Raw genomic sequence first — 15,547 nt, 5'->3', positions numbered from 1 at the left:
TCAGTGCTCTCAGTGCCAAGCTGGATGTAAGTTCAGGGCCCCTTCGTCCAAGCACAAGACACCTATTGTTGAGGCAGAGCCGGCACAGGGCAGAGCAGCCGGTTAATGACACTGAATGCACAGTAAAGTTTCAGCTTAAAAAGAAAAGATCTGTTGGATCATTAGATTCTGACATGATATACTCAAATACACTTTTATATCAGAGAAAGTCCAATCAAAACTTCAGTCACATTATTGCACTAATCTGTAACTCTTCCATATTACTCGCCATTGCCATAGTTCTTTGTTCTAGGTCAGAAGTACCTGCCATTCTCATTCCATTACTGTAATTATATTAGACCTCCTCCTTTTGTTCCATCAAATTAGATTCTCTGAGAATATTGATGAGTTAAAATCTCATTTGACAAGAGCCTTTCACAGCAAGCATGCTTTTAGTCCAGCTCCTGAATCCTGTTATTGAAAATCAGACTTCTCAAAATCATCATGAGAAAGGCTTCCTAATACAGCAAGAATGAAAATGTATAACAGGGGTGCACAAACCATACCCAATCATTTCACAGGTAAGTTTCATGAAGAAAAATCTCAATTCTGCACAAGTGCAAAAACATACAACAGTTTACATATTAGAGATATTGCATATGACAAATTAGCCAACATTTGTTTATAATTATAACTAAAGTTTTTTTGTTCGTTGACAGACCTGAACAGCACTGTGGCTCCAAAAACCAAGATTTCCTTATATTTAAAAAGATTTATTCCTAAACAACTTTAATGCCAAAATAATGTATTTAAGCATCTGGATAAAGTTATACTTAATATTTATTATTTTTATTATTATTATTATTATTATTAAAAACAATAATGTATCAAACGTCAAATTATGAACATTTTAATAATTCTAGGCTATTGGTCTGTAATTAGGAAAATTGAGGAAGAACATTAATTCTAAAGGCCATCATATCTTTCACAATATCTCATACAAGCACTAAAGATCTGCTGCACAAATTATTGTTTTGAAGCAGGGAGACTAAATTAGTTTTCTGACAGTTCTTAGAACAATTTTTGGGTTGCATCAATATGTTGATGCAACCCAATGTTTATTTGAATAAGCCATCCTGTCATCCCATTCATGATCAGAGGCAACACTGTATAGGGCTGTTACTTTGCATAAATATATGTGATTAAAGAAGACAGTAGCTGCATTTCCATTACCCTTCAAATTGCGCAAATTGAAATTGCGAATTGAAAATATGCCCAATGGAAACACGTCAATTTCACAAAAACTCCCATTTAGCGCAAAAAAGTTTTTACGCTTACATGAGGTGGTTTTTCAGGCAATTTGAAAAAGGAATATTTCTAAAAACTGCAATGGAAACAGTTTTTTTTTTTTCACATTTACAGGGCAGCTGGTTTAAGCTGGTCCTTAGTTGGTCATGAGCTGGTTTAAGCTGGTCATGTGCTGGTCATGTGCTGGTCCTAAGCTGGTTGAGCAACTAGCCCCAACTCAGGACCAGCTCATGACCAACTAAGGACCAGCTCAAACCAGCTGCCATGCTTCAAAACGTACCTAACCAGCATGTGCTACTTTTTTTTTTTCAACAGAGTAGGCTTCATGAAATTCTCTCTCATATCACAGAAGCTTGAAACTTGTTTCAGTGTCAAGTTTACTAACACCGTTTCATCATAAACCCAGAATTGGATTATAATGGAGAAGTAGTAAATGGTGTGTAAATACAAAGCCCTCTGCTTCCATTTACATAACTCACTAAAGTTACACACAGAACCATTTCCCAACAACAACTTCCAGAAAGGAAATACAGTAAGTCCAGAGGGTCCATAAAAATCTGTCATCCACCAAGATGGACTTTACAGAAGTTCCAGTGAGACATCTATTGTTTGGTTGTGAGAGATATGTGATACAACTGTCTAAACAACATGATGTCACAGTCAAGAGTGCAAAACTTTCCTATATGAGAGAAACAGCAGAGTTGTATTTCAGTCAGTGAGCAGAAAAAAAAACATATTCAGCAGAGCTTAATAAACTGCAAAAATATATTTACAAGTTTTTCTCTTTGTCTTAAAAAGTACAGCATCTCTTTTATAATACTTATTATTTATTTATCTCCATAGTAATATGGTAATGATAAAGATCAAGTAACTTCATAATCTGCATATGAGTGCAGTCTAATAGTTTGCAGGAACTGCGCATTTTTCTACAATAGATATCTACAATGCACCAAATACTGGCATTTAAACTTGACTCCAGTCACTAAAGACCCCAGCCTTGAATTTCCTTCAATATGGACTTCAGAGGATTCTAAACTGATGACAGATTTTTATGGATTTGAATAGATTAATTCACCAGGGTTCCAGCTTTCAACTCTTAGGAACTCAAAGCTCTCTGCTCTTATTTAATTATCGCCCAGTTGAGCAGAAAATAGAAAATACAACAGGTCAATATCCATTCCGTTTGAAGATAATGAGTGGGAGGAAATAGGAAAAGCAACTTGGAAAGAATATGAGCACACAAAGAATGGGAAAAAATGACATTTCTCCAATCATAATGAAGGAAATATATCACAAATAGACAAAGAAAGAGGGTGTGCATCCATCTGGCTCTGATAAAAACACAGTGTCAGTGAAAGCCTTCAAAAGGGCTGGACTAACATCTGGTTTCGACATGCTTTCCCCCTGCAGATGAACTATGAGGAATGGGTTGGAGTTGCTCTCTGAGGGAAGGAGGGAGGAGTAGGAATATAACAGCTGGATTACATACAGTCACACAATGTCTCTATGGTTTATACATTTCAGACCCAACAGTAAATATTGGGTAAATATCTAGCTATTGTTAGAACAAACAAAATATGGGGAGCTGATGTGCTGAAACAGTCCTGTTTGTGCAAAATGTTTAATTCCTTTCTGGATTAAAACAAACCCTATTCACCCTGGTCTGCACACAAACAGATACTGATTTATCTATTTATTGTGTGCATTTACTCTTTAATCAAAATGAAACAACGTATGCTTATGAAACAACTTTCTTTTTTGATGGACATTAAGGGAGACATGTCCCATTCAGAATAATGGTCAATCAATTTTGTTATTTACTTATTTATTTTTTCTTGATTGATAATTAAACTTTTACATTTGATCGCCCTCAAACTTATTTTGTTGCATCCTTGCCTTTAACCATAGATTTTTCAAGATACAACTAATTTCCAGTGTAGAAAATCAAGTTTCATCCTACTTTGTTCCTCATTATATATCTGTTTTGACTTATGAAATATGCCACATTATGGAAGGAAAATGGGCTGCAAACATAAAGCAATGGATGCAAACCTAATTTATTTATAGTAAAAAAACAAAACAATAAAATAGCCTGATGTTATTTATCATTTCTCTGATCATTTGAATTTTATTTCCATTGTATCCAGTGTCTCCCATAGCATGCAGCAGACAAAGAATCATTCTCTTTCTTGTTCTTAGTACCTTTTAATATATCGTCCAGGGCTGGACGTCTGGAGCACACATGTATCCACTTATGTCTGCTTCCTGCACTCCACTCACCTTACTCTGGGCTTAGTTCTGGAGTCAGGGCCAGTGAAAACACCCTTTGTTTTCTTTGGAGGTGAAAGCATTGCAGGGAATCGCTGAACAGAAAGTGCAACATATCGACCATGGAGATACACAGAAATATGTGGATGCAGAGAAAAAGGAATAAAGAGGACTCATTTCTGCCATCTTGAACACATTCTGATTACATTCCAAAATAATTCATCATGACCAGAAACGCCACATTCAATGGTGAATACAAGCCCCAGAAGACCTCAATGAGTGGTGTGCCAACCATTATTACTGGCACAGTAGTTTGTCCCAAAAACCTCTATTTATTTATGTCCTAATTGGAGCTGCAGTTCACAAACAGAGTGACAAGTGGCGGGTGACCACAGGTGCCATGAGAAAAGTGCAACACAGCACAAACCTGAAAGGAATTCCACATCCAGACAAAGCCAAGCATCTAGAAAGGAATTTGGAATGAATGTTCTGGAATCATGCACTACTGTTATGGCAAGCCATTTTAACATTTATTCCTAAAATTAACTAGCACACATTTGATCTTAATAGTATTTATTTTAATTCATTTTCATACTAGAAATTATTACACTATATTCAATTAATCACTACTTATTTGTTTGCTACTAGTCAGTATCCTACTAACAGGTAACTATTCCATTGCTATTGGTAATAAATTGCTCAGTTTTGCCACTGAATTCTATGGCTAAATTGTTTTCACTCAGAAATTGCTAGTAAATTTCACAAACAATCACAAAGAATGTAACACATTGAATTAAACATGAAATTTGGAATTAGAAAGACTGACTTTCTGTTTTTTTTGTAAAATGTACTCTAATAATGTTTTGTTTACATCTTTTTTTTTTGTTTATTTATTATGGTGTACTAGTACTTATTTCTTAGTTACAATTCTAGTCGCATATTCTGAATAAGCAGGCCTCCTAGTAACTCATTAATAGTTAATACAATTAATAGTTATCTAAAGAAACACAAATTTATTGTTGGGCTGCTTCCTAGTAATTTAAAAGTAAGTAAGTGAATAAAATAAAGGTAAGTAAAGTTAGTAAGCTTGCCACATTGTGGTTGAATCCATGAAGGTAAAGAACTCACGGCTTGTGGTCCTCTTGTGGTTGGGATGTCGCACAGTGTCCTGCAGTGAATCCAGCCTGTGCTGCAGCGCAGAAGCTTTATTGATGAGCAGCGCTGATTCAGTCTGGATCTCCGCAAACATGCTGCTGGCGAGCCGCGACAGATCGGACAGCTGGCGGAGGATGTTAATCAAAGTTTGACAATTCACAGCATCCAGGGAAGGAAATACATCACCATTAACTTCCAGTCGTTCTCTGTTTATTCTGCCCAGGCTCCGGGGCTCCACTATTCTCTTATGAAACGGCATTTTTTCATGGAAAATACTTTTTTTGTTTATTATAATGCAATTAGTCCACTTGTTTTTTAGAAGTGTCAAGTGTTGCTGTCCATTCAGGTGTCTTAACCTGTTCTGCAAACATCCTGACATCCCGCCTCATGATTCAAAGGATCCTGCCCTTATTCTTCTGGAAGAGCGCTTTGTTAAACTTTCTTCTGGAGGCTCTGTTATCAGGACAAACTCAAACCCCGGAATCTGGAGTAACATGAGGATCAGGAGTTTGAGCAGCACTGTAGATCTCACGCCAGCTTCAGATGCATAACTTAAGCATAACACTAGCATTACTTTAATTAATTAATATGGAATTGCTTTTTTTCGCAGTTATTATTTTTTATGCATGAGTTTATTTTACTAATGAAATCAGGAGAGAGAAGACGAATCTCTGACATTTGTCCAAATTGATGATGCTCCAAAAGACAAGTTAGCCATTTGTGCATACTTTGTACCTTCACAGAGATAAGTTATAGACATGTCACTTTACAGAAAGAACACTTTAAGACTAAAGTATTACAGCAACTTAGGTGTTTCACTGGCAAACCTAATTGGAAAGGTACACAATAATGTTATGCTGGTAAAGTGCGCCCTCGTGTGGCATTTTATTGAAAATGTTACCTACTTTTCTTTTCTTTTCTTTTCTTTTCTTTTCTTTTCTTTTCTTTTCCCTGAGCCAGAGAGAATTATAAACTTACCTTCACTTTGAGGCTAAACTAGAAAGTAACTTCTGTCTCAAAGTTCATTAAATACTTGGGTTTCCAGAAACAATTTCTGGCAAAGTAATTATTTTCATGAGACGTACGTCTTTGTGTTGCTATCGACGTTACTTCTTTTTTTGTGAAAGTTTAAGGTTTTATTAAAGTAATATGTACAATGAAGATGTAATTCATCTATGTCCATTTTAACTTATTTTCTTTTCCATAACTTAATTTGCACTGGCAAACAAGAGCAGGAGGTTAGGAGGACACCATAATCGTGATTAGGATTAAAATATATAGTGTACGATCCATATATAGATATGATTGAAAGTGATATTTATTAAGTTTTGGTTATGTAAGTAATTTAAATGTAAAAAAATATTGCTGTAAAACAAAAAATATTTAGTAATTGAGAATTGATATCTATTTTTTTTTTCTGTAATGTCTGCTCTATTTCTCATAAGATCAATATTGTCTTGAAAAAATAATTTATTCAGCAATTAAGAACGAGCTAGATGGATATACCTACAATAATTTTCAGGGGCCGAGTTGTGTGGCAATAATGAGTTTATTCTTTTGGATAGATAGATAGATAGATAGATAGATAGATAGATAGATAGAAATGGGCCTCGCATAGATTGAGTGTGATGCTTTGTAGATAGTGAGGGGGCAGCAGTGTGTCAGTTCCAGCACTGCACTGAAGCACACTCCCATCAGCTCTTAAAGGCTCACGCACGTCCCGTCCCGTCGGCAGCCATGTTGTTCGTCTGACAGCGCCGTACAGCAACAGGTTGTCAAAGATTCCCAATAAAACACTGCAGAAATTCTTTAAAGGACCCTGAAAGCCGATTGTCATCACGTTAATTCAGAGGACAATGGAAAAGGATATGTTTTCCTCCCAGGAGATTTCGCAAAGTCAATAATGCTGTTGTGTAATGTGAGTACCTCCTGTTATACTGCTCAAATGTCTGCTCATTTCAGTGTTATATGCTTTAATCACACTTTATAATCAGTTAGAACGTAGTTACAGTACTTATGTACATACTATTTATACTACATATAATGTTGAACATTTTCTGGTGGTTATCATTTGGGTTTACAGTACGTTTGTTGTGTGATGAGTTGGAAAAAGTGTCCAGTTTCAGACTCTTCAAAGTCCTTCAGAGCTTCATATTACAAATATTAGAGCTCATTGTGAGTCATATGTGTCATTTAAAGGTAAAGACCTGATTCAAAGTGCTTTTGAGCATACTTTCTTCACACAAACCTGCCAGCATTTTTGGCCATCACGGCCCATGTCTCGTCAGTGTTTTAGATCTTTTCACTGGTTTCCTGTTGGTTTGCCATCTTTTTATTTTTTTGTTGTTGTATAGATCATATCAGTTTGCACCTGACTTTTCTAAAAAAAAAATGGCTTAATAAGATGCTGTTGCTGTACTCCATAAGACTGTAAAAGTTGAGCCTTTGAATTAAGGCTCTTTTAGATTAATAGTAATGTAGTTTATTCCTTTCCAGTCTGTAAGGAAATGTCCTTGCAGACTCTGGGTCAGTGAAGGAGAATGATTTGTCAAACCGTAATGACTTTTGTCCTCTATTCTCAGGTGAATGGTCACAGACTTATTCTATTAACCACAGGATTTGTGCTTATCGTAACAAATCGCCAATTCATATGGCACGTTAGAAATAGATTGTGTAACATAGTTGTTCAAGATCATGTGTATTTTTCATGCTTATCTTCATAGCTTGGACTTATCTGCTATTCATCACAAATGCTCAAAACAGCTCATGTTATCTAAGCAGACTAATGAACCAATCCATTCTGCCGGTATTATTGTGTTAGAGCTGCTGGCCAAATGATTCGGTTACAACCTGGAAAAAATATTTGCTTTAAAAAGACAGTTAGAAATGTTGGGCATTATTATATACAGGGTTAAAAAAAAAGATGCCACAGAGCCAGTGTGACACTGTCTTGCATTGGTTGATCATGTACTGTGAAGTTTGTGGAGTTTGGTGCTGTACTTATCATTATACTGGTATTATATACATACTGGTAAAAAATGTATAGCCTGAATGCACTGTAAGTCGCTTTGGATAAAAGCGTCTGCTAAATGCATAAATTATTATTATTATAATTATTAAATTATTGTACTGATTGTAGACTGTATCACCAAGCTAAGGTTATCTAGCTCTCTAGCATAGATGAAGATTTGTTGAAACTGTGAGAAAGACCTCTGATAGTGTTGAAAGCATCCGATTTTTGAACATACACACACAGTTTTGAACAGTTAATGAAAACAAACAAAAAAAATTATTCTGACACGAAAAATACATATTAGATAAAAAAAACGTTATCATTATTATTTATTAATAAAAAAATAGGAATAAAATAAAATATTTTGAAGTACTAAAATGACTAAAACTGAAATAAAAGTAAAGCTAAATTATATTTTAAAATAAATTAAATATTTCAAACACTATATATATATATATATATATATATATAACAAGAACTAATAAAAATGAGTTTTTATTAACTTTAAAATTAAAATGAAAACTGAAAATATAAATATATCACTAAAAATAGGCATGTACTAAAATAACACTGGCTAACATGGCATTTTCTTTAATCATACTTAGTACTGCCAGGGAATGTTGGCAGGGCAACTACTGGCCCAACAACTGCACCAGCAAGATCCTTTTTGTTGTGCCCTGATTTATCTTTAAGAAGGTCCAGTGATGTAGTGATGGCGTGATGTATATGTACAGTGTATATGCTGTATTGACAGCTGTCTGGCTGTTTAAGGCTCTACTGATGTGACCTGCATGAACTTCTGTACCAAAAAAAAACATCAGACAACATCTCTCAGAATGTGGAAGAGCTGGGTGCTTGAAATCTGTCAAATATAGATGTATGAATGGATTACATTCTAGTCATTAGAAAAGAATAATACAATAATAAAATAAAATGACATAATTGACAAATAAAATAAAGTAAAACAAATATAACAGTACGGTAATGAAATCAGTAGCAACCACAAGGGTTGTGACGATGGATGATAGCATCGTGTATCAGTGATAGTTAGAAATATTGCCTGTTGCTGACGCCTTTGACGATATCAAGACGATACTACTACTACTACTACTACTACTACTACTAATAATAATAAATTATCATTATTATCAGGCAAGTATTATTATCTAATTATATTAGGGCTTATTTGTTCCATCATATTTCTTTTTGTGTTTTTACACTGTTGCGAGTTATAACCAATCACACACGATTCTGTTGAGTTTATGAATGCAATGGCCAATCAGAAGCCTTCAGATGAGTCATCATCACTGAAACACCTGAGTTTTGTTGTTCAGTGTACTGCTCTCTCACGAATTCTCTCATCATAAACAACGAAGTGCAGATGTACATGTGATATAAGTATAAGAGATTTATTCATCATACAGTGTAGACAGCTTCATTGATTATAATGGGCGTGTTTTTTTAAAGTGCATAAACTCGCGCTAGACTGAAGTCAGTGATGATGTTCTTTGATATTGTAATTTGTAAATATTCCTTGCTCGTTTTCTGTAGCTGCTGTTTGAATAACTGAGGAAACGTACGCATTATAATTAGTAACTTATAATGTTTTTATTAAATTGTTATCTTGTTAAATACAAATTCAGACACATTCAAAATATTTTACGATATGACATCCATATGCTACTTGACTAAAAAGATATAATGTGAGTTAATAGATCACACTAACATTAGGCTGCTTTTAGCCTTACCCTGGAGTTGGTTCACTCTCCGACTATGAAACTAGGAAAGTAAATAATTAAATAAATTAGCATGATAATATCGTGTATCGGCGATCTCACAGGCTGACGACAGGACGATATGACTTTATGGAGCATATCACCCATTAGCATCTCTGGTAATATTGCCAGGGATGTTTTTTTTTCATGATCAAGGCTCTACACCCTCTTCTACAAACAATGCTTTCATTTTACGAGAACTGAGAATTCAGTGACAAGCACAAAAGTGAGGGCTCTGACACACAGACAGCGTTTGTTGGTTTTAATGTGGCTTAATGTCCTCTCCGACCACAAGGCTGTGGGTCCAGAGTATTTGTACAACATTGTTTGTGACCTCTCGACATCCTGTTTCGTTTTTGCTTTCCTCCCACTTCCTTCGTTCCTTTGTGGCTGTTAAATCACACGCAGGGTGGAGGCAGGAGGTTGTGGGACGTGCCCAGCTATGACCTCACACTCTATCTTTGCAGCTCTCACATCATATACGCCATTAATATAAAGCGAGTGAAGGTAGAATGACACGATTACATTGTGCTTTGTCGGTGCTTCAGTATTTCCAAAGAATTCATACAGTACCTGTTACTGAAATTGGTCGTTGACAAGCAAATGATAATATAGCCTAGTGGAAAGAAATGCTTTGTTTCCATATTAAATAGCTGAATCTTGGATATTTGCTATAGCCTAGATCAGGCGATGCAAAATTTGACCCAGGTGCAAATAACATGCAAAGCCAAGATTGAAATACCTTTGGTCTCTCAAAGCTCTCAGTAAAACAGCAGTTTTGGGTGATTTGCCTTTGACTCTATATGTACTGGAAAGAGATAAGCAATGCATGCAGTTTCTAATTTAAATATAGTTTCTCATAGTATTCTCATTAAAATATGCAGTTTGTCCAGATCGTTCAACTGGGAATTAGTTTGGAGTCAGTATGAATTTTTAAAAATAAATTTATATTTTTATTTAGCAGTGACTCATTCATTTAATGAAAAAAAGTGATAGAAAAGACATTTATAATGTAACGTAAATTTAAAAAAAAAATTGCTTTAAATAAATGCTGATATCAAAGAATCCTAAAAAAGGTATCATTGTTTCCACTAAAATATTAAGCAACATACACATGTTTTCAGTATTGATAATAATAAGAAATGTTTCTTGAGCACCAATCAGCATATTAGAATGATTTCTGAAGGATCATGTGACACTGAAGACTGGAGTAATGATGCTGAAAATTCAGCTTTGCTATCACAGGAATAAATTACATTTTAATATATATTCAAATAGAAAACAGCTATTTTAAATTGTAATAATATTGCATAATACTACTGTTTTTAGTGTGTTTTTGATCAAATAAATTCAGACTTGATGAGCATAAGCAATTTCATTTCCTTCCATCATACCTAACATTTGCAAAGATTTGCATCATGACAATAAATGCAAATAAATAAATCACTCTATCTGTCCGTCACTCTCTGAATAAAAGAAAACCACAGCGAGCACCACCAGTGTGTTAGAGTGATATGACAAACATGACAAGCATGCCCTATCCGAGCACTTTTCTGGAAGCTTGTCCTGTTTGACTGCATTCTGTTCCTCTATAGACCTGCTCCCACAGCTGTACCACACATCACTTCATGTCAGCAACTTTCTCACTTTTTTTAAATGTGTGTGTATTTACTGCTATGTGTAATTGGTTTTGAAGATCTGACAGCTGTGATATACAGTACAACTGGTCTGTTAAATGAGTGTCGTGAATAGTGGTAGGCCTATATATTAGCCAAGCTGATGTTTGGACATTTTGGGATCGGCTGATATACAACAATATACCGACTGCTTAATAGCGGTGTATGAAACTACAAATTTTCATAAGTGTGGGTGGTCTGAATGACTAGTTGACTAGTCTGTGGTAAGACGGTCTTGTATAATTAGGCTGCATCATGTCTACCAGCCCCCTGCCTGGTCAGATGCATTTCTCAGGGTGAATTGAATTTGAATTCCTTTGAATTTTCAGTATTGTGTGTGTGTGTGTGTGTTGCATTAAATTTAAAGGATAAGTTCACTTCCAGAATGAAAATTCTGTCATCATTTACTCACCCTCCACTTGTTCCAAACCTGTATAAGTTTTTCTTCTGTTGAACACAAAAGATGATATTTTGAAAGATGTTAGTGTCCGAACAGTTGATGGGCACCATTGACTTCCATAGTATTTTTGGTGCCCATCAACTGTTCGGATACTAACATTGTTCAAAATATCTTTTTGAACACAAAAGAAACTCATACAGGTTTGGAACAAGTGGAGGGTGAGTAAATGATGACAGAATTTTCATTCTGGAAGTGAACTTATCCTTTAATGCAAATAAGATCTATATACCTGTTTGTGTATATACTGTACATCTGAATTATTGTTCATATTGTCAGTATTGGTCTCTGTCTCTGTACCCATATCAGTTCACCCCTAGTCATATATAATATAATTATCAGCCATCTTGATCTTTTTTTTCATGCGTACACTACAGAGATGATTTCAGACTAATTGATTTAATGTGTGAATCAGAGTTCTTGGCTGACCCCCACCACTGACATTTACCGGACGTACTACAGTTTAGTAAATTTAAATGAGTTATGCATGATTTCATCAAACAATGTCTCAGGCTTACAGGGATAAACCTAGATAACTCTATCATTTCATGACACTTACTAAGACATTATTAGGAATTATGGAAGCACACATGCAGACTTTTTTAGATTTTTTTTTTTTTTGTCTAAAGGTTCAGTAGACTGTTCCATTTAAAAATTCTATTTATTAGATTTTCTTGACTCTTATTTCATGTCAAATAACGATGAAGCTTTGATTGCTTTGAAATCAGTTTCTGATGTTATTAGGAGGAGCATACTGATACAGTCAGTCATAAACAGTGTAATAAAAGTGTCATTGTTTATTTAGATTTTTCACATAGAACATTGTTGAAAACATTTGTATGGGGAGTTTAGAGCTCTCATCTCCTCCCTCTCACCCTTCCTCTCTCCTTCACACATCCTCTTCTCTCTCTCTTTCACTCTGAGAGCAACAGCCCTGCACTCCCCTGCCTGCATTATTAATGGGTGGACATTTCTTCTTTTTCTCTCTCTCTCTCTGTGTGTGTGTGTGTGTGTGTGTGTGTGTGTGTGGTGCAGATGACTGAGCTAGCCAGCTGAGACGAGGAGATCAGGACCGCTCTCCTCATATCCCTGCCACCTGCAGCCATGAATGGTAAGAGCTCTGCTTTATATTTCTATGTGTGTGTGTTTACCCATGTGTCCCAGCCAACAGGATTTGTGTGTGTGTGTACACAAAGGACCTTTAGCCTTATAAATGCACCAGAACATGAGTCTTTCCTATCTATCCTGTCTCGTTCATATTTGCGGTGTGTGTGCAGGTGCTACGCTGCTCTCTCTCACTGCAGCATGCATTGCTCACACACCAGTAGCTCTGACCGTCTGCTTTGATTTCTGCCTGTCAGCAGCCCATCTGTCACACTGACACGTCACTGCTTATTGATGTTGTTTATTTGATAACTGACTTGTGTTTGTTAAAATATACATTTTGAAGATACTTTCTCAGTTTTCTCAGTAGCTGTCATTTGAATAGCAGGATCGGGCCACCCTGTAAATGTTTCAAGGGATGTTGTTTATTGAACGTTTATGAGTTTTATAAGTTTTCTTCCATTGGAGAATGGTTGTTTTTAATAAAGATAAATGAATGAATGAAAATTAATATGTTAGGATATTGAGACAATTTCAGCCCCAAATGGCTGCTGTCATACACGATTTAAATAAGAATTCAAAAGTCAAATATAACTTAGTGACTGGTAGAAAAAAAAATTTCTGCCTATGTTATGTGAATGAGTGGATATGTTGTGCTCAGCTAATCAAATTATGAATGTTAAATGGCAGAAAAAACGTGCCAACTTTTGAACTTGGCTCCTCAAATTGTCATTTCATCTTCATTTTATCATTTAAAATGACAGCTCACTATTAACTTTATAAAAAAAATGTGTGATTATTTTGTAAAACACAGAAAAAAGTCAACTTTTTTTCATGACTGTTTTTTTTAATATATGTGACTTGTTATACAGAAATTTGCAAATGCATGTACAAATAAAAAAAATGCATATGACATTTTAATAGAATACGTTTAGAGTTTTAAATGAGTAAATTTAAGCTTTGAACTCAAAAGTATAGACTGTCTACTGCTGCTTAAAGCTGACTTAACTGTAATTTCAACAAATATCAGGGTAGGGCTATCGTTCATATCGTTCGGTATCGATAATTATTGACATTTTTTATAACCTTTTTTAAAACAGAGCAATAGAAAAAAATGTTTACATTTAACCACTGTATTTTTAAATTAACTCAATTTATTGAGACAAACAACAAATATTTTTATGTTTTAACAGTCAAAAACAAAATAAAAATTAAACGAATATCTAATTTCTAATGTTTTATATGCAGATTAAATATGGTGCAGATGACAGAGCTAGCCAGCTGAGACGAGGAGATCAGGACCGCTCTCCTCATATCCCTGCCACCTGCAGCCATGAATGGTAAGAGCTCTGCTTTATATTTCTATGTGTGTGTGTTTACCCATGTGTCCCAGCCAACAGGATTTGTGTGTGTGTGTACACAAAGGACCTTTAGCCTTATAAATGCACCAGAACATGAGTCTTTCCTATCTATCCTGTCTCGTTCATATTTGCGGTGTGTGTGCAGGTGCTACGCTGCTCTCTCTCACTGCAGCATGCATTGCTCACACACCAGTAGCTCTGACCGTCTGCTTTGATTTCTGCCTGTCAGCAGCCCATCTGTCACACTGACACGTCACTGCTTATTGATGTTGTTTATTTGATAACTGACTTGTGTTTGTTAAAATATACATTTTGAAGATACTTTCTCAGTTTTCTCAGTAGCTGTCATTTGAATAGCAGGATCGGGCCACCCTGTAAATGTTTCAAGGGATGTTGTTTATTGAACGTTTATGAGTTTTATAAGTTTTCTTCCATTGGAGAATGGTTGTTTTTAATAAAGATAAATGAATGAATGAAAATTAATATGTTAGGATATTGAGACAATTTCAGCCCCAAATGGCTGCTGTCATACACGATTTAAATAAGAATTCAAAAGTCAAATATAACTTAGTGACTGGTAGAAAAAAAAATTTCTGCCTATGTTATGTGAATGAGTGGATATGTTGTGCTCAGCTAATCAAATTATGAATGTTAAATGGCAGAAAAAACGTGCCAACTTTTGAACTTGGCTCCTCAAATTGTCATTTCATCTTCATTTTATCATTTAAAATGACAGCTCACTATTAACTTTATAAAAAAAATGTGTGATTATTTTGTAAAACACAGAAAAAAGTCAACTTTTTTTCATGACTGTTTTTTTTAATATATGTGACTTGTTATACAGAAATTTGCAAATGCATGTACAAATAAAAAAAATGCATATGACATTTTAATAGAATACGTTTAGAGTTTTAAATGAGTAAATTTAAGCTTTGAACTCAAAAGTATAGACTGTCTACTGCTGCTTAAAGCTGACTTAACTGTAATTTCAACAAATATCAGGGTAGGGCTATCGTTCATATCGTTCGGTATCGATAATTATTGACATTTTTTATAACCTTTTTTAAAACAGAGCAATAGAAAAAAATGTTTACATTTAACCACTGTATTTTTAAATTAACTCAATTTATTGAGACAAACAACAAATATTTTTATGTTTTAACAGTCAAAAACAAAATAAAAATTAAACGAATATCTAATTTCTAATGTTTTATATGCAGATTAAATAGGTTAAACTTTTGGCTTGTCTCCCGAGGCCACAGGAGGCGCGCAATTAGCAAAATAATGCAGCACATTTTAAATGTTCAACGCAAGGAAGTAATAGTCTATAAAAAACGTGCATTACGTCTAAATTAACTCGTATAACTCAAATATAATTTCGTAAATTGCATAAACAATTATGAACAAAACAGCATCACGTATTTATGCATTGCTTAATCCAAAGAGCCGAA

At 34.9% G+C, this 15,547-nt stretch overlaps 2 protein-coding genes across 2 annotated transcripts in view; one reads left to right on the top strand and one right to left on the bottom strand.

Moving 5' to 3' along the window:
• LOC107674080 (NHS-like protein 1) overlaps nucleotides 1-4,991 on the bottom strand; it is a 50,736-nt gene extending 45,745 nt beyond the window's left edge. Inside the window, exon 1 of the mRNA XM_016467942.1 lies at nucleotides 4,684-4,991. Within this exon, the coding sequence (XP_016323428.1) occupies nucleotides 4,684-4,969 (286 nt within the window). The 5' untranslated portion in view covers nucleotides 4,970-4,991. The remainder of the gene's footprint in view (nucleotides 1-4,683) is intronic.
• A 1,425-nt stretch (nucleotides 4,992-6,416) lies between these two features.
• Nucleotides 6,417-15,547, top strand: part of LOC107674074 (intersectin-2-like) — a 32,145-nt gene continuing 23,014 nt past the window's right edge. The window contains exons 1-2 of the mRNA XM_016467934.1: nucleotides 6,417-6,628; nucleotides 12,667-12,742. Of these exons, the coding sequence (XP_016323420.1) occupies nucleotides 12,736-12,742 (7 nt within the window). The 5' untranslated portion in view covers nucleotides 6,417-6,628; nucleotides 12,667-12,735. The remainder of the gene's footprint in view (nucleotides 6,629-12,666; nucleotides 12,743-15,547) is intronic.

This window comes from Sinocyclocheilus anshuiensis, unplaced genomic scaffold (assembly GCF_001515605.1).
Source record: "Sinocyclocheilus anshuiensis isolate Anshui unplaced genomic scaffold, SAMN03320099.WGS_v1.1 scaffold544, whole genome shotgun sequence".
NCBI classification, from domain to species: Eukaryota; Metazoa; Chordata; class Actinopteri; order Cypriniformes; family Cyprinidae; genus Sinocyclocheilus; species Sinocyclocheilus anshuiensis.
The sequence above is the reverse complement of the archived record's forward strand: the minus strand, read 5'-3'. Positions and strand labels throughout refer to the sequence as shown.